Source organism: Pristiophorus japonicus, unplaced genomic scaffold, assembly GCF_044704955.1.
Source record: "Pristiophorus japonicus isolate sPriJap1 unplaced genomic scaffold, sPriJap1.hap1 HAP1_SCAFFOLD_715, whole genome shotgun sequence".
Lineage (NCBI taxonomy): Eukaryota > Metazoa > Chordata > Chondrichthyes > Pristiophoridae > Pristiophorus > Pristiophorus japonicus.
In genome coordinates this window covers 64,789-90,581 of record NW_027254630.1, presented here as the reverse complement: position 1 = coordinate 90,581, position 25,793 = coordinate 64,789, and the positions used below count along the sequence as shown (strand labels likewise).

The following is a 25,793-nucleotide window of genomic DNA, read 5'->3' as shown; positions in this document are numbered from 1 at the left end:
TGAACAGAAAGCAGAGAGTCGGGATAAATGGGTCCTTTTCGGGTTGGAAATCGGTGGTTAGTGGTGTGCCACAGGGATCGGTGCTGGGACCACAACTGTTTACAATATACATAGATGACCTGGAAGAGGGGACAGAGTGTAGTGTAACAAAATTTGAAGATGACACAAAGATTAGTGGGATTAGTATAGAGGACACAGAAAGGCTGCAAAGAGATTTAGATAGGTTAAGCGAATGGGCTAAGGTTTGGCAGATGGAATACAATGTCAGAAAGTGTGAGGTCATCCACCTTGGGAAAAAAAACAGTGAAAGGGAATATTATTTGAATGGGGAGAAATTACAACATGCTGCGGTGCAGAGGGACCTGGGGATCCTTGTGCATGAAACTCTTTTGGAGTTTACCTGTAAAACATAAAACATTAAACCGTGCCACCCGCCCTGGATGACACAGCAGACATTTACAAGGCCCTTTTTTTCTTTTTTGTGGTTTTTTTTTGTGTTTTTCTTTTTTTTTCTTTTTTTTTGGGCGCTAAAATCACATTTTTTCCAGTGCCCCCTATAAAAGGGGAGGGGGACACTAAAACAAATTAAACTTTAAAACGTAAAATCAAATTAAAATTTGGTTGCCGGGCGTGATGATGCACTCCAGTCCCTCCGGTGCCCACCTCTCGCGGAAGGCCGCGAGCGTACCGGTGGACACCGCGTGCTCCATCTCCAAGGACACCCTGGACCGGATGTAAGAGCGGAAGAGAGGCAGGCAGTCAGGTTGAACGACCCCCTCGACCGCCCGCTGCCTGGACCGGCTGATGGCACCCTTGGCCGTGCCCAGGAGCAGTCCTACGAGGAGGCCCTCGGACCTACCCGCTCCCCTCCGCACAGGGTGCCCAAAGATCAGGAGAGTGGGACTGAAGTGCAGCCAGAATTTCAGGAGCAGCCCCTTTAGATAATGAAACAGGGGCTGCAACCTCGTGCACTCAGTAAAAACATGGAACACGGACTCCTCCTTGAGCATGAATCCCAAAAAGTTAGTTTGCAGGTGCAGCAGGTAATTAGGAAGGCGAATGGAATGTTGGCCTTCATTGCGAGAGGGATGGAGTACAAAAGCAGCAGGGAGGTCCTTCTGCAACTGTATAGGGTATTGGTGAGGCCGCACCTGGAGTACTGCATGCAGTTTTGGTCACCTTACTTAAGGAAGGATATACTGGCTTTGGAGGGGGTACAGAGACGATTCACGAGGCTGATTCCGGAGATGAGGTAGTTACCTTATGATGATAGATTGAGTAGACTGGGTCTTTACTCGTTGGAGTTCAGAAGGATGAGGGGGGATCTTATAGAAACATTTAAAATAATGAAAGGGATAGACAAGATAGAGGCAGAGAGGTTGTTTCCACTGGTCGGGGAGACTAGAACTAGGGGGCACAACCTCAAAATACGGGGGAGCCAATTTAAAACCGAGTTGAGAAGGAATTTCTTCTCCCAGAGGGTTGTGAATCTGTGGAATTCTCTGCCCAAGGAAGCAGTTGAGGCTAGCTCATTGAATGTATTCAAGTCACAGATAGATAGATTTTTAACCAATAAGGGAATTAAGGGTTACGGTGAGCGGGCGGGTAAGTGGAGCTGAGTCCACGACCAGATCAGCCATGATCTTGTTGAATGGCGGAGCAGGCTCGAGGGGCTAGATGGCCTACTCCTGTTCCTAATTCTTATGTTCTTATGTTCTTAACAACTCTCTGAGTGAAGAATTTTCTCCTCATCTCAGTCCTAAATGGCCTACCTCTTATCCTAAGACTATGTCTCCTGGTTCTGGACTTCCCCAACATCGGGAGCATTCTTCCCGCATCTAACCTGTCCAGTCCCGTCAAAATCTTATAGTTTCTATGAGATCCCCTCTCATCCTTTTAAACGCCAGTGTATAAAGGCCCAGTTGATCCAGTATCTCCTCATTTGCCAGCCCAGCCATCCCTGGAATCAGTCTGGTGAACCTTCGCTGCACTCCCTCAATAGCAAGAACGTCCTTCCTCAGACTAGGAGACCAAAACTAAACACAATATTCCAGGTGAGGCCTCACTAAGGCCCTGTACAGCTGCATTAAGACCTCCCTGCTCCTATATTCAAATCCCCTAGCTATGAAGGCCAACATACCATTTGCCTTCTTTACCGCCTGCTGTACCTGTGTGCCCACTTTCAGTAACTGATGAACCATGACACCCAGGTCTCGTTGCACCTCCCCTTTTCCTAATCTGCCGCCATTCAGATAATATTCTGCTTTTGTGTTTTTGCCCTCAAAATGGATAACCTCACATTTATACTGCATCTGCCATGCATTTGCCCACTCACCTAACCTGTCCAAGTCACCTTGCAGCCTCTTAACGTCCTCCTCACAGCTCACACCATCACCCAGCTTAGTGTCATCCGCAAACTTGGAGATATTACACTCTATTCCTTCATCCAAATTGTTAATGTATATTGTAAAGAGCTGGGGTCCCAGCACTGAGCCCTGCAGCACTCCACTAGTCACTGCCTGCCATCCTGAAAAGAACCCGTTTATCCCGACTCTCTGCTTCCTGTCTGTCAACCAGTTCTCCATCCACACCATTACATTACCCTCAATGCCATGCGCTTTGATTTTGCACATCAATCTCTTGTGCGGGACCTTGTCAAAAGCCTTTTGAAAGTCCAAATACACCACATCCACTGGTTCTCCCTTGTCCACTCTGCTAGTTACATCCTCAAAAAATTCCAGAAGATTCGTCAAGCATGATTTCCCTTTCATAAATCCATGCTGACTTGGTCCGATCATGTCACTGCTTTCCAAATGCGCTGCTATTTCATCCTTAATGATTGATTCCAACATTTTCCCCACTACTGATGTTAGGCTAACCGGTCTATAATTACCCGTTTTCTCTCCCTCCTTTTTTAAAAAGTGGTGTTACATTAGCTACCCTCCATTCCATAGGAACTGATCCAGAGTCGATAGACTGTTGGAAAATGATCACCAATGCATCCAATATTTCTAGGGCCACTTCCTTAAGTAATCTGGGATGCAGACTATCAGGCCCCGGGGATTTATTGACCTTTAATCCCATCAATTTCCCAAACACAATTTCCTGCCGAATAAGAACATCTTTCAGTTCCTCCTTCTCACTAGACCCACTGTCCCCTAGTACATTCGGAAGGTTATTTGTATCTTCCTTTGTGAAGACAGAACCGAATTATTGGTTCAGTTGGTCCGCCATTTCTTTGTTCCCCATTATAAATTCATCTGAATCCAACTGCAAGGGACCTACGTTTGTCTTTACTAATCTCTTTCTCTTCACATATTGATAGAAGCTTTTGCAGTCAGTTTTTATGTTCCCTGCAAGCTTCCTCTCGTACTCTATTTTCCCCCTCTTAATTAAACCCTTAGTCCTCCTCTGTTGAATTCTAAATTTATCCCAGTCCTCAGGTTTGTTGCTTTTTCTAGCCAATTTATATGCTTCTTCCTTGGTTTTAACACTGTCCTTAATTTCCCTTGTTAGCCATGGTTGAGCCACCTTCCCAGTTTTATTTTTACTCCAGACAGGGATATACAATTGCTGAAGTTCATCCATGTGATCTTTAAATGTTTGCCATTGCTTATCCACCATCAACCCTTTAAGTATCCTGTGCCAGTCTATTCTAGCCAATTCACGCCTCATACCATCGAAGTTACCTTTCCTTAAATTCAGGACCCTAGTTTCCAAATTAACTTTGTCACTCTCCGTCTAAATAAGGAGTTCTACCATATTATGGTCACTTTTCCCCAAGGGGCCTCGCACAACAAGATTGCCAATTAGTCCCTTCTCAATACACATCACCCAGTCCAGGATGGCCTGGTTGGTTCCTCAACATATTGGTCTAGAAAACCATCCCTAATACACTCCAGGACATCCTCCTCCACCGCATTGCTACCAGTTAGGTTAGCCCAATCAATATGAAGATTAAAGTCGCCCATGATTACTGCTGTACCTTTATTGCACACATCCCTTATTTCTTGTTTGATGCTGTCCCCAACCTCACTACTACTATTTGGTGGTCTATACGCAACTCCCACTAGCGTTTTCTGCCCTTTGGAATTCCACAGCTCCACCCATACCGATTCCACATCATCCAAGCTAATGTCCTTCCTTACAATTGCATTGATTTCCTCTTTAACCAGCAATGCCACCCCACCTCCTTTCCCTTTCTGTCTATCCTTCCTAAATGCTGAATACCCTTGGATGTTGAGTTCCCAGCCTTGGTCACCCTGGAGCCATGACTCCTTGATGCCAATCACATCGTATCCGTTAACTGCTATCTGCGCAGTTAATTCATCCACCTTATTCTGAAAATGCCTCGCACTGAGGCACAGAGCTTGTCTTTTTAACACACTTTGCCCCTTTTGAATCTTGATGTAATGTGGCCATTTTTGCTTTTTGCCTTGGGTTTCTCTGCCCTCCACTTTTACTATTCTCCTTTCTATCTTTTGCTTCTGCCCCCCTTCTATTTCCCTCTGTCTCCCTGCATAGGTTCCCATCCCCCTGCCATATTAGTTTAACTCCTCCCCAACAGCACTAGCAAACACTACCCCTAGGACATTGGTTCCGATCCTGCCCAGGTGCAGACCATCCGGTTTGTACTGGTCCCACCTCCTCCAGAACCGGTTCCAATGTCCCAGGAATTCGAATCCCTCCCTTCTGCACCACTCCTCAAGCCACGTATTCCTCTGAGCTATCCTGCGATACCTACTCTGACTAGCACATGGCACTGGTAGCAATCCTGAGATTACTACTTTTGAGGTCCTATGTTTTAATTTAATTCCTAGCTCCCTAAATTCATCTCGTAGGACCTCATGCCGTTTTTTACCTATGTCGTTGGTACCTATATGCATCACGACAACTGGCTGTTCACCCTCCCTTTTCAGAATGTCCTGCACCCGCTCCGAGACATCCTTGACCCTTGCACCAGGGAGGCAACATACCATTCTGGAGTCTCGGTTGCGGCCGCAGAAACATCTATCTATTCCCCTTACAATTGAATCCCCTATCACTATCGCTCTCCCACTCTTTTTCCTGCCCTCCTGTACAGCAGAGCCAGCCACGGTGCCATGAACTTGGCTGCTGCTACTCTCCTCTGATGAGTCATCCCCCTCAACAGTACCCAAAGCGGTGTATCTGTTTTGCAGGGGGATGACAGCAAGAGACCCCTGCACTACCTTCCTTGCACTGCTCTTCCTGTTGGTCTTCCATTCCCTATCTGGCTGTGGACCCTTTACCTGCGGTAAGACCAACTCGCTAAACGTGCTATTCATGTCATTCTTAGCATCGTGGACACTCCAGAGTGAATCCACCCGCAGCTCCAGTTCCGTAACGCGGCCCGTCAGGAGCTGGAGGCGGACACACTTCCCGCACACGTAGTCGTCAGGGACACCGGAAGCGTCCCTGACTTCCCACATAGTACAGAAGGAGCATAGCTCTCCTGCCATGACTTAACCCTTAGATACACTTAAATTGTCAACAACAATGCTAAAGGTTACTTACTGATAAAAGAAAAAGAAAAACTACTCACCAATCACCAGCCAATCACTTACCACCATGGCTGTGACATCACCTTTTGATTTCTCCAATTCTTTTTTGCCTCCCTGCTGCAGCTGTACAAGCCCCGACCCTCCGACCCTGGACTCGTACTGTCCAACTGCCCGAACTCCTCCTCCTCCGACGAGCCTTTATAGGCCTCACCGACCCCGGACTCACGCTGCCCAACTGCCCGAACTCCTCCTCCGACGAGCCTTTATAGGCCTTACCGACCCCGGACTTGCGCTGCCCAACTGCCCGATCTCCTCCTCCGATGAGCCTTCATAGGCCTCACTGGATATTAAGGATTATGGAACCAAGGCGGGTAGATGGCGTTAAGATACAGATCAGCCATGATCTAACTGAATGGCAGAAAAGTCTCGAGGGCTGAATGGCCTCCTCCTGTTCCTATGTTCCCAATATTCATTACCTTCATTCCTCTATGCTCTCTCTCTCGCTCCCTATTTCAATTAGTTACAGGGTTATTTTGGTCGAAAAAACACTTTTATTTACCCCTGAAGTCAGTTAGTAGTGTTGATCACTGCTCATTGCAAAAAGACTTCTTAACCAGACTGAGTCTCATATGGTCTGAAACCTGCATCTTTATTCATGCCATGGGTGGGAGAACATGTGCAAAATTAACATCCACCTCCTGATATTGGTATTATCCACTGGAGGTCATGTAGATGCCTACCATATTCCCCTGAGTCTAACAGAAGGTGGAAAATACTACGCCATCACACCAATGTGTGCAGGGGAAACTAAGAGGCATGTTTCAAATTATAGTACATAGGAGCAATAAGACACAGCACGATAGTGACAGTGCAATCCTGAAACACAATAAGGATAGTGTCAATCCACAGCGGGTTAAATCTTTTGAGGAAGGGTATCATGTCCAAAATCTTACAATCAGCCTTTGCTTCCCACATTACAACAGTGACCACTCCAAAAGCACTTCATTGGCTGTAAAGCACTTTAGGATGTCCTGAGGTTATGAAAGGTGCTATATAAATGCAAGTCTTTCTTTTCTCTTTACAGGTGCTGAATGACCTGGTGCATATGTACCAACATCTTGTTTTCAGTTTGGGAGATAAATAGCCTTTTTCATAAATTCTTTTGCACTGTTTAGTAACTTTTGGATGCAAGTTTTTTCGTAGAACTTCATGATGCAAAATTGTGCATGGCTGAGGTGAATTTCCAATTCATGGAGTTTGAATCTCGAGCCAGAACTAAAGAGGTGAGAGCACGTTTTGTATTTAAACAATCCAGTTGGCAGTACACAGAGGTTTATCTTTTTTCTATCTGTTACAACAGCTTGGCTCAGTTAGTACCATTGAGCACATAATCTTGCCTGACACTTCAACAACAACAACAACAACTTGTATGTATAAAGCGCCTTTAACGTAGTAAAATGTCCCAAGGCGCTTCACAGCAGTGTTATAAGAGAAAACAAATACATTTGACACCGAGCCACATAAGAAGAAATTATGACGCTTGGTCAAAGAGGTAGGTTTTAAGGAGCATCTTAAAGGAGGAAAGGTTTAGTGAGGGAATTCCAGAGCTTGGGGCCGAGGCAACAGAAGGTACGGCCACTGATGGTGAGGCGATTATAATCAGGGATGCTCAAGGGAGCAGAAATTGAGGAGTGCAGATATCTCGGGGTGGGGGGGGGGGGGGCGGGGTGGTGGGAGGGGATTATGGGGCTGGAGGAGATTACAGAGATAGAGAGGGGCAAGGCCGTGGACATGATATGTCCACCTGAGCCACTGGACAAGGCAAATGGGGCACGGTTTCATGGCTTGTCCAAAGGAAGGCACCTTTGACCTGTCGTAATCCCTCAATATTGAGCTGTGTCCTAAAACTCGCACCAAGTCCCGCTCACCCATCACCCCTGTGCTCGCTGCCCGTGTCCTAACTTGATTTGAAAATAAGGATGAGAATTTTGAAATCGAGGCTTTGCTTAACCGGGAGCCAATATGTAGGTCAGCGAGCACAGGGGTGATAGGTGAGCAGGACTTGGTACAAGTTAGGACATGGGCAGCGAGCCCAGGGGGAGATGGGTGAGCGGGACTCGGTGCGAGTTAGGACACGGGCAGCGAACACAGGGGGTGATGGGTGAGCGGGACTTGGTGCAAGTTAGGACATGGGCAGCGAGCACAGGGGGTGATGGGTGAGCGGGACTTGGTGCAAGTTAGGACACGGGCAGCGAGCATAGGGGGTGATGGGTGAGCGGGACTTGGTGCGAGTTAGGACACGGGCAGCGAACACAGGGGGTGATGGATGAGCGGGACTCGGTGCAAGTTAGGACACGGGCAGCGAGCACAGGGGTGATGGGTGAGCGGGACTTGGTGTGAGTTAGGACAGGGGCAGTGAGCACAGGGGGTGATGGGTGAGCAGGACTCGGTGCAAGTTAGGATACGGGCAGCGAGCACAGGGGGTGATGGATGAGCGGGACTTGGTGCGAGTTAGGACACAGCTCAATATTGAGGGATTACGACAGGTCAAAGGTGCCTTCCTTTGGATGAGCCATGAAACCGTGGCCTCATTTGCCTTGTCCAGTGGCTCAAGTGGACTTGTCATGTTGGGAAAATCAGATGTCTTTTCTGACAGCAGCAAGAGAAAGAGCTGGGAAATACTCAGCAGGTCAGGAATCAACTGTGGAAAAACAAAAGTTAAGTCAGGCCAACTTTCAAGACTAAGACCCTTCGCCAATCCCGAGGAAGGATCTTTAGTTCTGAAACACCGATTGACTGACCAGTTTCTGCACAGCTGCTGCCTGACCTGCTGAGTATTTCCAGCTTTTTTTCCCGGTTTTGTTATCGGAGTTTCAGAGCCCATAATTTGCTTTGTGTCCATATTATTGATTAACAGGTACGATGGAAAATCTCAGTGAGCTGGTTAAACATGGGCGGAAACTGCAGAGATGGCAAGGCTAGGCTTTCCTTTGAATGTTCCCCTCTAGTTATAAAATTTAAATCTGTCAGGCCAACAACTTGCATTTATACAGCACCTTCAATGTAGTAGGACATCCCAAGGTGCTTCACAGGAGCGTAATCAGACAAGAAAAATTGAGCCAAGAAGGAGATATTAGGAGAGTTGACCAAATGCTTGGTCAAAGAAGTAGGTTTTAAGAAGCATCTTAAAGGAGGAAAGAGTGGGGTGGAGTGGGGGGGGGGGGGAGAAGCAGAGAAGTTCAAGGAGAGACCTAGACAGCTGAAGGCACGGCCATCAATGGTGGTGCGAAGAAAGTCAGGGATGCACAAGATGCCAGAATTGGAGGAGCGCAGAGTTCTCAGAGGGTTGTAGTGCTGGAGGAGGTCACAGAGATAGGGATGGACGAGGCCTTGGAGGGATTTAAACACAGGATGAGAATTTTCAATTTGAGGAGTTGGTGGGCCGAGAACTAATGTAGGTCAGCCTGCACAGTGGCAATGGGTGAACGGGACTTGGTGTGAGTTAGATTACAGGCAGCATATCACACAGTATTTCAGGTTGTGCCTATTTTTAATTGAACATGAAACATCTGACTGTCCAGTTAACATTTGGTCTGATAGTGCCTGCGCTATTAACACAATGCTGACCTTACCCTTGTATCATAAAAATAACTTCTGTACAGTGGACGGCAAACCCCTCACACACGGCCCCTTGGCTACGCCTGCTCTGGGCATTTCTCAAGCAACGCTCCCAACCTTGCTTCATTGACAAGGTGTCTGCACATAGAAGAGGTGGCCTACATGCTGAGGGGAATGCGGAGGCAGACAGGTCAGCCAAAGACACCTTTGTTCTTGGGGACTATGTGTGCGCGCTCGGTCCGTGCAGCAGAGCTGGTCTCCAGTCGTCTTGGGTAATCCTTGCCACTGGACCAAGACCTAGCTCTGTCAAGCCCGTGTGGTGGCTGGTGTGCAACGGCCACCACACGTTAAAAAAATCCAAGCGCAGGCATCTTCCACCCTTCAAGATGTAGTTCGGGATCTGGAATATTAGGTCCTTCGTTGAAACACCTGTGAACTCATTCCTTTTTGGCGTGGAAGCAAGTCATCCTCGCTTTGAGGGACTGCCTATGATGCTGATGATGTTCCTGGGGATCCAGAGGATTCAATAAAGGTGTTACAGCAATGTCACTAACTGGAAAAACAGCCCTACAAGTGTCCCCTCCTCTGAAGAGGCAGAACGTAACGTCCAATCAAAACTAAAGAAGCTTAAAACTAAATCATAATATTGTGATCACTGTCAATTGAACAATGTATGTCCTAAGGTTAAGGAGTGATTTGATCGAAGTTTTCAAGATAGTAAGGGGAACTGATAGGGTAGACCGAGAGAAACTCTTTCTGCTGGTTGGGAAATCTAGGATTAGGGGCTATAGTCTAAAAATTAGAGCCAGACCTTTCAGAAGTGAAATTAGGAAACACTTCTACAAAGGGTAGTAGAAATTTCGAACTCTTCCGCAAATGGCAACTGATGCTAGATCAACTGTTAATTTTAAATCTGAGATTGATAGATTTTTGTTAACCAAAGGTATTAAGGGATATGGGCCAAAGGCGGGTATACAGAGTTAGGTCGCAGATCAGCCTTGATCTCATTGAATGGCATAACAGGCTCGAGGGGCTGAATGGCCTCCTCCTGTTCCTATGTAAGGTGCCCACGGTCGGACAAGGGCTTGTATGTACCACATGTTCCCTCACCAATGCCACCCAGGCACAGACAACATGGCAGAAGAGAGGCGGGCAGCCAAAGTGAAGCATTTTAGGTTGTGTGCAGGGAGGGATTTGATGACCATTTTTGGCCCTACAAAACGTCAAACCTTTAGGAAATATGAGAGCAGTCCAATGGGATGGTGCCACTGCTGCAGCCCAATCCACAGCAGACTCATCCATCCACTGTTGGGTTGAATGTAGATTGACATCGGTCAATGGGGAGCCGCCTGTGGTGCTCAGTGCCCCCCTCAACCCAACGCAGGATGAAATGCAGAGAGAGAAAACAAGAATGTCTGAGAGACTTAACTAAGAATGTGTGGTAACAACAGGATAGGCTTGGGCAAATAGCAGGTGATATATCTGGATGGAGAAGGGCCTGGAGTTGCTTCTTAACTGGGCGCCCTGTTGTTGACCTCTCTCCTCACTGCTGCAATCTTCTCTGTTCTTGGATTTCATCAGAAGTATCATCACTCATCGAGCCTCCGACTTCTCTGATGGGTGCTTTCTTCCCACTTTTCTGTGGAAAATAATAAAGATTTCTCTTTAATAATACATTCATACCGATTTTTGTAACGACATTGTATGCCAGGTGGCTGTGCATTTCATTACTGGAGTAATTACCTAGTGTAACATATGGAGATATCTATGTTATCATATCATAGAATCATACAATGACACAGCACAGAAGGAGGCCACTTGGCCCATTGTGCCTGTGCCGGCTCTTTGAAAGAGCTATTCAATTAATCCCATTCTCCTGCTCTTTCCCCATAGCCCCGCCAATAGGTGATTACATTGTCAATTGTGATTATAAAAGTAACATTCCAAATTGTATATAAAATATGTGAAATGTATCTTTTCGAAAGCTTGCTACAAAACGCCATGCGCTGGCCTAACTGTTTGCAGCACCCTTGTCTCTTGAGTCATAAGGGTCATAGGCTTACGTCCGCTTGAACACTCGGCTGACACTCCAGTGCTGCAGTGTCAGAGATGCCTCTTTCGGATGAGACGTTAAACCCGTCTACCTGTTTGTCAAAGATCCAGTGGCTCCATTCATTGACGAACTTCCTCAGCCTCAACTAGCTCACCCAAAACAGGTTTACTGCTCAGTGTTCAGTTCCACTCTTCTCTCTGCCATCTGTAACTCACTGCCACTTCTCTTCTAGGAATGCTCACCTTGAAGAAATTCTGCTCTTCTCTCACATGGCTGTAACGCTTTACACCTCATCTGAACTCGGATTGCTAGCTCTGGTTGAATGTATTCTTGGGTTCAAGTCCAACTCCAGGGACTTGAGCACATAAATAAGAACATAGAACATAAGAAATAGGAACAGGAGTAGGCCATACGGCCCCTCGAGCCTGCTCCGCCATTCAATAAGATCATGGCTGATCTGATCATGGACTCAGCTCCACTTCCCTGCCCGCTCCCCATAACTCCTTATTCCCTTATCGTTTAAGAAACTGTCTATTTCTATCTTAAATTTATTCAATGTCCCAGCTTCCACAGCTCTCTGAGGCAGCGAATTCCACAGATTTACAACCCTCTGAGAAAAGAAATTTCTCCTCATCTCTGTGTTAAATGGGAGGCCCCTTATTCTAAGATCATGCCCTCTAGTTTTAGTCTCCCCCATCAGTGGAAACATCCTCTCTGCATCTACTTGTCAAGCCCCCTCATAATCTTATATGTTTTGATAAGATCACCTCTCATTCTTCTGAATTCCAATGAGTAGAGGCCCAACCTATTCAACCTTTCCTCATAAGTCAACCCCCTCATCCCCGGAATCAACCTAGTACACCTTCTCTGAACTGCCTCCAAAGCAAGTATATCCTTTCGTGAATATGGAAACCAAAACTGCACGCAGTATTCCAGGTGTGGTCTCACCAATACCTTATATAGCTGTAGCAAGATTTCCCTGCTTTTATATTCCATCCCCTTTGCAGTAAAGGCCAAGATACCATTGGCCTTCCTGATCACTTGCTGTACCTGCATACTATCCTTTTGTGTTTCAGCATAAGTACCCCCAGGTCCCACTGTACTGCAGCACTTTGCAATCCTTCTCCATTTAAATAATAACTTGCTCTTTGATTTTTTTTCTGCCAAAGTGCATAACCTCACACTTTCCAACATTATACTCCATCTGCCAACTTTTTGCCCACTCACTTAGCCTGTCTATGTCCTTTTGCAGATTTTTTGTGTCCTCCTCACACATTGCTTTTCCTCCCATCTTTGTATCATCAGCAAACTTGGCTATGTTACACTCAGTCCCTTCTTCCAAGTCGTTAATATAGATTGTAAATAGTTGAGGTCCCAGCACTGATCCCTGTGGAGCCCCACTAGTTACTGGTTGCCAACCAGAGAATGAACCATTTATCCCAACTCTCTGTTAGTTAGCCAATCCTCTATCCATGCTAATATACTACCCCCAACCCCGTGAACTTTTACCTTGCAGTAACCTTTTATGTGGCATCTTGTCAAATGCCTTCTGGAAGTCCAAATACACCACATCCACTGGTTCCCCTTTATCCACCCTGTTCGTTACATCCTCAAAGAACTCCAGCAAATTTGTCAAACATGACTTACCCTTCATAAATCCATGCTGACTCTGCCTGACTGAATTTTGCTTTTCCAAATGTCCTGCTATTGCTTCTTTAATAATGGACTCCAACATTTTCCCAAAGATGTTAGGCTAACTGGTCTGTTGTTTCCTGCTTTTTGTTTACCTCCTTTTTTAAATAGGGGCGTTACATTTGAAGTTTTCCAATCTGCTGGGACCTCCCCAGAATCCAGAGAATTTTGGTAAATTACAACCAATCTAGGGTGACACTCCAGTGCAGAGCTGAGGGAGTGCTGCACTGTCGGAGGTGCCGTCTTTTGGATGAGACATTAAACCGAGGCCCTGTCTGCTCTCCCAGGTGGACATAAAAGATCCTATGGCACTATTTCGAAGAAGAGCAGGAGAGTTATCCCCGGTGTCCTGGCCAATATTTATCCCTCAATCAACATAACAAAACCTGGTTATCTGGTCATTATCACATTGTTGTTAGTGGGAGCTTGCTTGTGCGCAAATTGGCTGGTGGTCATGAAAGGCGCTATATAAATCCCAGTCTTTCTTTCATAAACAAAAGCATAGAGACCAGTTGGGCCGAATGGAATGTGTCTGTGCTGTAATTTCTATGTAAAATTGGACTTGTTTGTTTACAAAATAGACTGATTGCACTTTAAATGTAATGCCTGAGTTGTCAAGGGCTCTGGCGCCACCTGATAAGGCGCTTATCACCAATGCAAGTTTCTACAGAAAGTTCATCATGTGCTGTGCACAGATAATGGGCTGTATCATTCCATCAAGATTATCTCAGGCATAACACAACCGCCTGGTGGTTTTTGGGCTCTGTAACCCGTGGAGCTGCTGTCGTTCCCGGTGCGGTCCCTCCCGCTGCGCTGCTCCCATGTCCTGGCTCCAGCACTGGCGGAGAACTCTGCAAACTTTGCCTGTACTTTCTCTGGCTGCGTGGACACTTGCACGCATGCTTTTCCTACAAGGCAGAGCGGCCCGTGGAATCGCGGGGCACTTTCTGCTTCGCTGTGCACTGTGGGAAATACAGCTGCCATTACCAGGGGAGAGCAAACCACATCCTGAAGGAGAACAGTTGGTATACGTGAAGATGATAAAATGAGTGAATAAAAATGTGCATCATTTGAATTGTTCCCTTGTAGGTAGAGCAAATGTGGTGACAGTTTCTATGCACTTGAAATGTCTTGATGTAATTATCTCTGATAAGAAAGACTTGTATTTATATAGAACCTTTCACGACTGTAGACGTCCCAAACTGCTTTACAGCCAGTGAAGTACTTTTCAAGTGTAGTCACTGTTGCAATGTAAGAAACACGGCAGCCAATTTGCGCACAGCAAGCTCCCACAAACAGCAATGTGATAATAACCAGATAATCTGCCTTAGTGATGTTGATTGAGGGATAAATATTGGCTAGGACACTGGGGATAACTCCCCTGATCTTCGAAATAGCGCCATGGGATTTTTTACATCCATCTGAGAGGGAAGACGGGGCCTCGGTTTAACGCCTCATCTAAAAGATGGCACCTCCGACAGTGCAGCACTCCCTCAGCCTAGATTTTTGTTCTCACGTCTCTGGAGCAGAACTTGAACCCACGATCTTCTGACTCAGAGGTGAGGGTGCTGCACACTGAGCCACAGCTGACACAAAGTAGAAGCCATTGTATGGGAATATATTTTTTTTCTTGATCGTTCCTGTTGAGTGTTATCATTGTTAAAGGCCCGTACTCTATTCCTGACCAGGGCTGACATTATTGCCTATCTCTAAAATAAAGTTTGTAGTGTTAAGAGGAGATAACAGAATTGCATGCAGGTACAGCATAGAAACAGGCTACACAAGCCTCTCTCACTTTCCCTTCCCATCCCATCCCTATGTCCCTCTATTTCCTTCTCCCTCATGTCGGCATCAAGCCTCCCCTTAAATGCATCAATGGTCTCTGCTTCAACCAGGAATAAACGGGTCATTTTGAGATGGCAGGGTATTACTAGTGGGGTGCCGCAAGGGTTGGTGCTGGAGCCTCAGCTATTTCCAATCTATATCAATGGCTTAGATGAGGGGACCGAGTGTAATGTATCCAAGTTTACTGATGATACAATGCTAGGTGGGAAAGTAAGTTGTGAGGAGAATGCAAAGTGGCTGCAAAGAAAGAAAGACTTGCATTTATATAGTGTAACTTTCACCGGATGCCTCAAAGCGTTTTACAGCCAATGAAGTACTTTTGTATTGTCGTCAGTGTTACAAGACAAAAAAATAAATTTGACATCGCGCCACATAAGAAGATATTATGGCAGATGAAGAGATAGGTTTTAAGGAGCGTCTTGAAGGAAAGAGAGGGAGAGAGGTGGAGAGGTTTAGGCAGGGAGTTCCAGAGCTTGGGGCCCAGGCAACAGAAGGCACGGCCACCGATGCTTGAGTGATTATAATCAGGGATGCTCAAGAGGGCAGAATTAGAGGAGTGCAGACATCTCGGTGGGGTTGGAGGAGATTACAGAGCTAGGAAGGGGTGAGGCCATGGAGGGATTTGAAAACAAGGATGAGAATGTTGAAATCGAGGCATTGCTTAACTGAGAACCAATGTCGGTCAGCGAGCACAGGGGTGATGGGTGAACGGGACTTGAGTGCGAGTTAGGACACGGGCAGCCGAGTTTTGGATGATCTCAAGTTTACGTAGGGTAGAATGTGGGAGGCCAGCCAGGAGTGTGTTGGAATCGTCAAGTCTCATCATTATAGGCAGTCCCTCGAAATTGAGGAAGACTTGCTTCCACTCCAAAAGTGAGTTCTCAGGTGACTGAACAGTCCAATATGGGATTTACAGTCTCTGTTGCAGGTGGGACAGACAGTCGTTGGAGGAGAGGATGGGTGGGGAGTGGTTTGCCGCATGCACCTTCCGCTGCTAGAGCCTAGAGCCAAGTAGAGTCAAGACCCTACTTTAACTAACCCTATCAGCAGATCCTTCCATTGCTTCCTCCCTCATGTATCTATCTAGCTTCCTTTTAATGTATCTATGCTATTCGCATTAACTGTTCCTTGTGGTAGAAAATTCCACATTCTAACCCAGTGTCTTTCTTACCTGCTCAGTGTTTAGCCCACGTGGATAACGTGTAATATCTTTTTGCACTCTCTCTGCTTTCTCCCATTCCTCTTTCAGTCTGCTCCGGTTATATTCCGATTCACAATGCGTGATGCGGTGAAGAATGGCTTGGTTCTCATGTGATATCTGCATGAGTTCCCTCTGACGCTTCTCTGCATTCAGACTGTGTGGAAGGATACTAGAAAATATCGGTTAAGGGATAGAATCATAGAATGGTTACAGCACAGAAGGAGGCCATTTGGCCCGTCGAACTCATGCCGGCTCTCTGCAAGAGCATTTCAGCTAGTCCCACTCCCCTGCCCTTTCCCTGTAGCCCTGCAAATTTGTTCCCTTCAGGTACTTATCCAATTCCCTTTTGAAAGCCTCGATTGAGTCTGCCTCCACCACTCTTTCAGGCAGTGCATTTCAGATCCTAACCACTCACTGTGTAAAAACATTTTTCCTCATGTCGCCTTACCTTCTTCTGCCAATCACCTTAAATCTGTGTCATCAACAGAGTAAAAGGAAACAATAAAATAAGTAAGAAGGTAGTAACATACAGGATGTACTGCAGAAACTCACAAAAGCTTCTTCGCGCGACCCCTACCACCTAGAAGGACAAGGGTAGCAGGCGCATGGGAGCACCATCACCTCCACGTTCCCTATCAAGTAACACACCTGACTTGGAATATCAGCTGTTCCTTCATCGTCACTGGGTCAAAATCCTGGAATTCCATCCCCAACAGCACTGTGGGAGCACTTTCACCACACGGACTGCAGCGGTTCAAGAAGAAGGCCCACCACCATCTTCTCAAGGGCAACTAGGGATGGGCAATAAATGCTGGTCTTGCCAATGACGCCCATATCCAGACAATTAATTAAGAAAAACAAGAAAAGTAATTTCAGACCATCCAGCTGGTCTTGTCATTCAGACTGGTTTTTTAGGGCCCACATCGACAGTTTTGCCATCATGCTATTGGAGTTTATTCAGTATCTTATGTCACACACTATAACCACCACATGGTGGTATTAATTGGTGAAAGCTGACAGGAACTTGTTCACAGAATCACAGAATGATGCAACTATTTTGTGTGACACAATAATCAAGTACCCCCTTATTAAAGGGGCACTAAAACCGACAAATTAACCAATAAAACTTTTTAACAATAAATGGTCAAATTAAAATTTGGTTGCCGGGGACGATGATGCACTCCAGTCCCTCTGGCGCCCACCTCTCGCGGAAGGCCGCGAGCATACCGGTGGACACCGTATGCTCCATCTACAGAATGATACAGCACAGAAGGAGGCCATTAGGCCCATCGTGCCTGTGCCGTCTCTCTGAAATAGCTCCCAATTAGTCTCACTATCCCTGCTCTTTCCTCATAGAAGGAAAAGACTTGGATTTATATAGTGCCTTTCACGACCACCAGACATCTCAAAGCGCTTTACAGCCAATGAAGAACATTTTTGGAGTGTAGTCACTGTTGTAATGTGGGAAACACAGCAGCCAATATGCACACAGCAAACTCCCACAAACAGCAATGTGATAATGACGAGATAATCTGTGTTTCTTTTTGTTATGTTGATTGAGGGATAACTATTGGCCAGGCCACCGGGGAGAACGCCCCTGCTCTTCTTCGAAATAGTGCCATGGGATCTTTTATGTCCACTTGAGAGAGCAGACGGGGCCTTGGTTTAACGTCTCAACCGAAAGATGGCACCTTCGACAATGTAGCACTCCCTCAGCACTGCACCGGAGTATCAAGCCTAGATTTTCTGTGTTCAAGTTCCTGGAGTGGGACTTGGAACACACAACTTTTTGACTCAGAGGTGAGTGTGCTACCCACTGAGCCACAGCTGCAACACTAAAGCTTAGCCCTGCAAAGTTTTTTTAAGTAGTGATCCAATTCCCTTTTGAAAGTTACTATTGAAACTGTTGCCGCCACCATTTCAGATTGTGTATTCCAGATTATTGGTTTAAATGATCTTTAGTGAGTTAAAGCAACCCGCTGTGTTTAATCTAGTTCTATAAATGTGTTGCATCTAGCATGTGTCCTTGAGACATTAGTTCTCACTGACCAATATTTATCCCTCAACCAACATCACTGAAACAGATTATCTGGTTATTATCACATTGCTGTTTATGGGAGCTTGTTGTGCGCAAATTAGCTGCTGCATTACCTACATCACAACAGTGACAACACTTCAAATGTATTTAATTGGCTGTAAAGCGCTTTGGGACATCCTGAGGTCGTGCAAGGTGCAATATAAATGGAAGTTTCTCTCTTCATTTGGGGCTTTAATCCAGGTGGAACGGTCATTTTAGTGATTTCTAAAAATTTGCGCCCTCCGCCCAGAAGTTCGTCAGAATCGGTCGAAGAGCTGACAGGGGCATTAAATCAGCTGTTGCACATCAGAGCTGGGGGGGTGGGCGCTAATGAAAACACCTGCACTAAATTTAACTGAGTCATTGCGCATATGCCGAACTCCGATTCAGATCCCGGGAAAAGCCGAGTCTTAAAGGCGCGGCATAGTAATGTACAAATAAAGTTTTCAAAATCACTTTTTCTCAAGCTGAACTTTTATGTCTGTTTGTCGCTGCAAACTCGGAGGCTCCCGCACCGTGCTGTGTGTAAACGTTGCACTGACTGTGACCTCCGAGGGAAGCGATTCCTCATCCTTTTAAGTAGCCGCCAGTTAACAACTCTGCAAGCCTGGACCCACTGTTTTTCCAGACGTTGTTCTTGGCGGGCGCTCAATGAGGTGGTTGTAGCTAATTTTCCGACCGGGGCAAAAGCGTGTGTATAGTGCCAGGAATACGACATGATCGGAATGATCGACAGCAGTCAGGCGCTACTGGTTTGCGCCCCCGGGGAACTGCTAATGAATTTTCCGTCGGGGCGCTAAACGCTGCACGCCTGGTCAGTAACCTCTAACGCTCCCATTAACGCCCCCTCTGGGCGCTAACTGAGGCGTTAGACAACCGAAAATCCAGCCCTTTCTTTTTTTTTAAGTGTAATGAATTGGGCATTGAGGTTTGTCAATGCACACCACTCACCGCAACGCATGTTGGCAGAAATTTTCCGATTGCCTCAATAAGAACCCAAATATTAAGCCTTCTCTGCCTCCCGCTAATTTCCGTACCTTTTATATGTGTAGTTATTCCAATTCTCCACCGTCCCATTTGATCTCATGATGTCAGCTAATTTGGAGGAAAGGATCTGATTGTCTCTTGTGATAACGGCCAAACGCTCTTTCTGTATCTGAAGAAAGGACAGTCAGTCATCAGTTACAATCAACGCATCTGATTTCTCTGCAGACATTTGGGCTAATTATCGCTGAATTCATCAACAAAATCTAACACTCATAAGAAGAACATAAGAAATAGGAGCAGGAGTGGGCCATTCGGCCCCTCGAGCCTGCTCCGCCATTCAATAAGATCATGGCTGATCTTCTACCTCAACTCGACTTTCCTGCACTATCCCCATATCCCTTGATTCCCTTAATATTCAAAAACCTATCGATCTCTGTCTTGAATATACTCAACGACTGAGCCTCCACAGCCCTCTTGGATAGAGAATTCCAAAGATTCACAAACCTCTGCGTGAAGAAGTTTCTCCTCACATCAGTCCTAAATGGCCAACCCCTTATTCTGAGACTGTGATCCCTGGTTTTAGACTCCCCAGCCAGGGGGAAACATCCTCCCTGCATTTACCCTGTCAAGCCCTGTAAGAATTTTGTATGTTTCAATGAGAGCACCTCTCATTCTTCTAAACTCTAGAGAATATAGGCCTAGTCTACTCAATCTCTCCTCATAGGACAATCCCCCCATCCCAGCAACCAGTCTGGTGAACCTTCGTTGCACTCTCTCAATGGCCAGTATATCCTTCCTTAGGTAAGGAGACCAAAACTGTACACAATACTCCAGGTGCTGTCTCACGAGGGCCCTATATAATTGCAGTAAGATATCTTTACTCTTATACTCAAAACCTCTTGTAATAAAGGCCAATATACCATTTGTTTTCTTAATTGCTTGCTGTACCTGCACGTTAACTTTCAGTGATTCGTGTACAAGGACACCCAGGTGCCTCTAAACACCAACATTTCCCAATCTCTTACCGTTTATAACATACTCATTCTGTAGCACTGGCTCAATGAGACTTTACCTCTATGTGTGGAACTTGTTTCCGCCCCTTTTCGAGTCTCCCTCATACCGACCATGTGATCGAATGAAGAGCCGGACAACCAGCTCCCAAGTGTCCGGCTTCTCTTTGCTGTCTCCATTCGACAGCACAGTGAAGGACAGGAGTTCAATGTTTACAATGGGGGCTTTGGGCGTGCACCTGGGCATCTTCACTCCACGGCACAGCGTGTTGGTGCTGAGGTTCACTGTTCTGTCGATGTTCATATTGAACTTTGCCTGACTCTTGATTTCGTCAACCACAGTCGAAAAAAACTGCCCAAGTTCCCAATTGGTCCACTCCGTGGGGGCATCTTGAAGAACTGAACCCGCAGATCACCTGATCATGTATTTGGTCAATGGAGTGAGTAGTTGAGCCATGTAATAACAACTTGCATTTATATAGTGTCAGCTGTGGATCAGTGGGTAGCACACTCACCTCTAAGTCAGAAGGTTGTGGGTTCAAGACCAACTCCAGAGACTTGAGCACAAATCTAGGCTGACACTCCAGTGCAGTGCTGAGGGAGTGCTGCACTGTCGGAGGTGCTGTCTTTCGGATGAGATGTTAAACCGACGCCCCGTTTGCTCTCTCAGGGAGACATAAAAGATCCCATGGCACTATTTCGAAGAGGAGCAGGGGAGTTATCCCCGGTGTCCTGACCAATATTTATCTCTCAATCAACAAAACAAAAACAGATTATCTGGTCATTATCACATTGCTGTTTGTGGGAGCTTGTTGTGTGCAAGTTGGCTGCCGCGTTTCCCACATTACAACAGTGACTACACTCTAAAAGTACTTCATTGGCTGTAAAGCATTTTGAGACGTCCGGTGGTTGTCAAAGGCGCTATATAAATTCAAGTTTTTCTTTCTCTAACATAAGGAGCTTTCAGGACAAGTGACCAAAAGCTTGGTCAAAGAGGTAGGTTTTAAGGAATGTCTCAAAAGGAGATGGAGAGATTTAGGGAGGTAATTCCAGAATTTAGGGTCTAGGCAGCTGAAGGCACGGCTGCTGATGATAAACCAAAGAAAATCAGGGAAATGCAAGAGTCCAGAATTGGAGGAGCCCAGAGATCACGGAATGGTTGCAGGGCTGAAGGAGGTTATACAGATAGGGAGGGTTTAGTCCGCGGAGGCAATTGAAAACAAGGATGAGAATTTTAAAACTGTTCAGGAAGATCCCTGTTTCAATCCCTGGTGTGTGCTGGGACAGTTAATCTCAGTCAGGATGACAACAGCAATGCTAATATTGACCACGGTGTCCTTGGATTGGGAAAGGGAACATCTTCAGCCAGTGCGGAACTTCACCAGATGGCAGCACATGTCACAGCGTTCCCTGGAATGGCTCCACATTGGGAGCAGAGCCTTTAGAAATACTTCCTGATCTGTTGTCTGTGACATTTTGAATCTGCACTGGAGCTGGGACATAGTGACATAGTGGTTACGTTACTGGACTAGTAATGCAGAGAACGTGAGTTCAAATCCCACCATGGCAGTTTGAGAATTTGAATTCCGTTTAAAAAAAAATGTGGGGCAAATAACAAAAAGCTGGTTTCAGTAAAAGTGACCATAAAGCTGTTGGATTATGGTAAAATCTCACCTGATGTCCCTTGGGGAAGGAAACCTACCGTCCTTACCCTGTCTGGGCTTATATGTGACTCCAGTCCCACACCAACATTGTTGACGTGATAACGGCCCTCTGAAGTTGGCTCGCAGGCCTCTCAGTTGTATCACGCCTCAGGGCAACTGGGGATGGGCAATAAATGCCGGCCTTGCCAGCGACGCCCACAACTCGGGAATGAATTTTTTAAAAAGATGTCACACGTTATACCTGCAGCGTCTTTAGCTTGATTTGAAGATGTACAGGGGTCTGAGGTCCTTTGGTGTCCACAACTGCGGAGGCCCTTTGCACCTGTGGATGGCAGATACTTATAACATGGTGTCAAACATTTCACATAGAAGAAAGCTTCACCTACAGCATTGATGTGGTGAATGTTCCTGCAGCTGAATTTGTTTGAGCGGAAGAGTAAGGCTATCCCCTTCCAACACTAGAGACATTGTAATGTATGCACCGGTGAGTATGCTCACAGGTTTGCAGAGATGTTGAGTTGGGAGGGGCTTAGCTAGTCACATGATGTTCAAAAGTCTCAATAAAACCCCAGCCAGTTGGGTTCAGGGGATTCACGATGAGGCAGGTGGTTGTGAGCCTGGTGGATGAACTGGTAATGTGTAGTGTGATTGTTAAACCTTTGCTAATAAACCAACTAGTTCTTAATTGCAATGTGTTGCATTGAATTCTTAAGCAAAGAACCCATGAAGCAAATACGTTACAGACAATCGGCCATAAATTGCGGCCTCTCCGGGCGGGTACGATGTGCACATGCACCCGAAGAGGCCCCGCAAGTTCCGGGTTTAGGTGCACGATGCGCATAAACCCAGCACTTGCGATCTGACAAATCTCCACCCGCTGGGAGAAGGGTCTTCGCGGGTGGAGACGTAAGGCCTGCTTTTACCAGCGTAGGAGTTTTAAAAAACAGAAAATTACATGTTATCACTAATTTTTACACTAAAAACCCTGTCCATTAAGGTAAGTTTATTTTAACCCTATTAAAACACAATAAAAAAAACATTTAATTTAATTCAATTTCAATTAATTTTAAATATGTGAGGTGTTTTTTTCATTTATGTATTGTGTTTCTGAGTTTTTGGGGCTATTCTCATTGATAGTAATGGGAGCTCTGTACAAATGGAACTCACCATTACTATGAATGAGAATACTCCATGTTCATTGATGGTGCAGGCCCACGTGATCCCAGGTTGCACTTACGCTCCTGGGATGCGTGGGTCTCTGCTCTGGGCTGCACATCTAGATCGCGGACGGGAAGTATTTGTTCCTCCGGGACCACCAGGTACTTGTGTAAAAAAAATTTCGGTCGGAGGCATCCGCCTGTGGGAAGCCTCCGACAGCAATTTTTGCCCATTATAACTCTCTACTGTTCTCAAAATTTGGAGATTCACTGCCTCTTGCAAACATTTTTAGCTTGTAATTTAAAGAGCAGGCTTGGCACGGCTGGGAGGAGCCGGGGGAGGCTCTGCTGAGACGAGTAGTGGCAGCAAGGAAGAAGCCACCGGGTTTTCCCCTTAAACCCTTGTCAGCGAATGTTTGAGCTGTCATGATCTGACATCATGCCTGTAGATGCCAGCGTCAATAGAATCATAGGGCTAGACTTTCCATTGTTATCGCTATCGCCCCAAAATGGGCGATGTTTCCAGCATTAGTGGTTGTCTCACTTTTCAGAACCGCCAGAATATCGGCCATTTAAAAAAAATGCTAGTTTCATCTTTTTAATTTGGGCAATAGCCATAGCGATGTGAAATAGGCGATAGCGATGTATTCAATCATGCAAGGCCGGCGTCCATAGCAATGGCCATTCTGCGCATGCGCTTTTTTTTCCAGGCAATTAACTTTTCCAGCAACCTAGGAGGTCAGGCGTCATCCGCGCATGCTCAGAAGACAAAGGGAGCGAGAGACCGCATTTGTCTTTGGAGCTGAGCAGGAAGGTTTGATCGAGGCTACTGCTGAATATCGCATAGAATGGTTACAGCACAGAAGGTATCGAGCCCATGCCGGCTCTCTGCAAGAGCATTTCAGCTAGTCCCACTCCCCCGCCCTTTCCCCGTAGCCCTGCAAATATTTTTCCTTCAGGTACTTATCAAATTCCCTTTTTAAAGCCACAATTGAGTCTGCCTCCACCACCCTTTCAGGCAGTGCATTCCAGATCCTAATCACTCGCTGCATTTATTTTAAAAGTCTTTCCTCCAGTTGCCTTTGGTTCTTTTGCCAATCACCTTAAATCTGTGTCCTCTGGCTCTCAACCCCTCCGCCAATGGGAACAGTTTCTCGCTATCTATTCTGTCCAGACCCCTCATGATTTTGAACACCTCGATCAAATCTCCTCTCAACCCTCTCTGCTCTAAGGAGAACAGCCCTAGCTTCTACAGTGTATTCATGTAACTTAAGTCCCACATCCCTGGAACCATTCTTGTAAATCTTTTTTGCACCCTCTCTAAGGCCTTCACATCCTTCCTAAAGTGCGGTGCCCAGAATTGGACACAACACTATAGTTGAGGCCGAACCCGTGTTTTATAAAGATTCATCATAACGTCCTTAAGAGGTATTTGTTCATACGAGTTTTCCTATATCTATATATTAGTACGAGTCTGTCTACACTCTAACTCATGTCTAGGCATCATTCTCTGTCTCTGTGTGTGCCTGTTTTGTCCCAAGGTGCTTCACAGCAGCGTTATCAAACAAAATTCTACATTGAGCCACGTCAGGAGAGATGACCAAAACTTGGTCAAAAAGGTAGCTTTTAAGGAGCATCTTAGGAGGAGAGAGAGATAGAGAGGCAGAAAGATTTAGGGAGGGAATTCGAGAACTTAGAACCCAGGCAGCTGAAGGTTAAGCTGACAATAGTGGAGCGATTAAAATCGGAGATGCGCAAGAGGCCAGAGGCCAGAATTGGAGGAGCGCAGAGTTCTTAAGAAGAATGGTACCAGGGAGTCTAAAAACACACTCCCTCACAAACTTTTAGATGAAACAACAACAACTTGTATTTATATAGCATTTTTAATGTAGTGAAATGTCCCAAGGCACTTCACAGGAGTGTGAGAAAACAAAAAAAATTGACACCGAGCCACATAAAGTAGAAATTAGCATAGGTGACTAAAACCTTGGTCAAAGAGGTAGGTTTTAAGGAGTGTTTTAAAGGAAAAAGAAAGATAGAGAGGCGGAGAGGTTTAGGGAGGGAGCTCCAAGCTTGGGGCCCAGGCAACAGAAGGCACGGCCACCGATGGTTCAGCGATTAGAATCTGGGATGCTCAAGAGGGCAGAATTAGAGGAGCGCAGATATCGCGGAGAGGGGGGGGGGGGGGGAGGGGGTGGTTTATGGGGCTGGAAAAGATTACAGAGATAGGAAGAGGCGAGGCCATGGAAGAATTTGAAACATATTTTTAATTAGACATTCAGATTTTTTACTATGTTCGACACCACCTGACCTTTGTCCTATGCTTTTGGTAATCATTCTTGTCCCATTTCTGCTGCAGATACTTATTGCTGGTTGGCATGATAGGTTGATAAGCTCGGTGCATTTTGCTTCCAATGTCCAGAGAGGTGAATGTGATCCTGGAGTGTTGAGTTACTTAAATAGTTCTGAATAGATGTGCTGCCCAGTGAGTCAGAACGTTACCGCTCATGCAGCCACTTCTCCTGGGTCCTAGTGCCTCACTGTGCCAAATTTAACATGCAGGTGGATAACAAATTCAGGTGCCACCATTGTGCCCGCACAACAACATCTTGGAGCAGCATCCCACCACTCCGAGAAGGGGAGTCAGGACGAAGAGGGTAAGTAGAATAAAGCCGTGGAATAAAGGTTGAGCAGGTTGGACTTATACTCATTGGAGTTTAGAAGAATGAGACGTGATCTTATTGAATGTGTAAGATTTTGAGGGGGCTTGACAGGGTAGATGCAGAGAGGATGTTTCCCCTCGCGGGTGAATCTAGAACTAAGGGGCATAGTTTCAGAATAAGGGGTCCCCACTTAAAACGGAGATGAGGAGGAATTTCTTCTCTCAAGAGGGTCATGAATCTTTGGAATTCTCTGCTCTAGAGAGCTGTGGAGGCTGGGTCATTGAATAGATTTAAGGTGGAGATA

General features: G+C 46.0%; 1 protein-coding gene across 1 annotated transcript; it reads right to left on the bottom strand.

The window, feature by feature from the left end:
• Window positions 1-9,053: 9,053 nt before the first annotated feature.
• Window positions 9,054-25,230, bottom strand: LOC139256369 (uncharacterized protein CFAP97D2). Its single transcript, XM_070874210.1, has 5 exons — window positions 25,138-25,230; window positions 21,911-21,991; window positions 19,046-19,164; window positions 15,902-16,085; window positions 9,054-10,779 (listed from the first exon to the last, which is right to left on the bottom strand). Exons 1-5 carry the CDS (start codon window positions 25,228-25,230, stop codon window positions 10,684-10,686), a joined length of 573 nt encoding a protein of 190 aa, XP_070730311.1. The 3' UTR covers window positions 9,054-10,683.
• Window positions 25,231-25,793: the final 563 nt, after the last annotated feature.

Coding starts and splice junctions, on each gene's coding strand:
- LOC139256369 (XM_070874210.1), bottom strand. CDS start 25,230: ATGCACCGAGCTTATCAACCTATCATGCCAACCAGCAATAAGTATCTG. Junction 16,086..19,045: donor AATAACTACACATATAAAAG/GTACGGAAATTA, acceptor CCTTCCACACAG/TCTGAATGCAGAGAAGCGTC. Junction 10,780..15,901: donor GTGGGCTAAACACTGAGCAG/GTAAGAAAGACA, acceptor TATTTTCCACAG/AAAAGTGGGAAGAAAGCACC.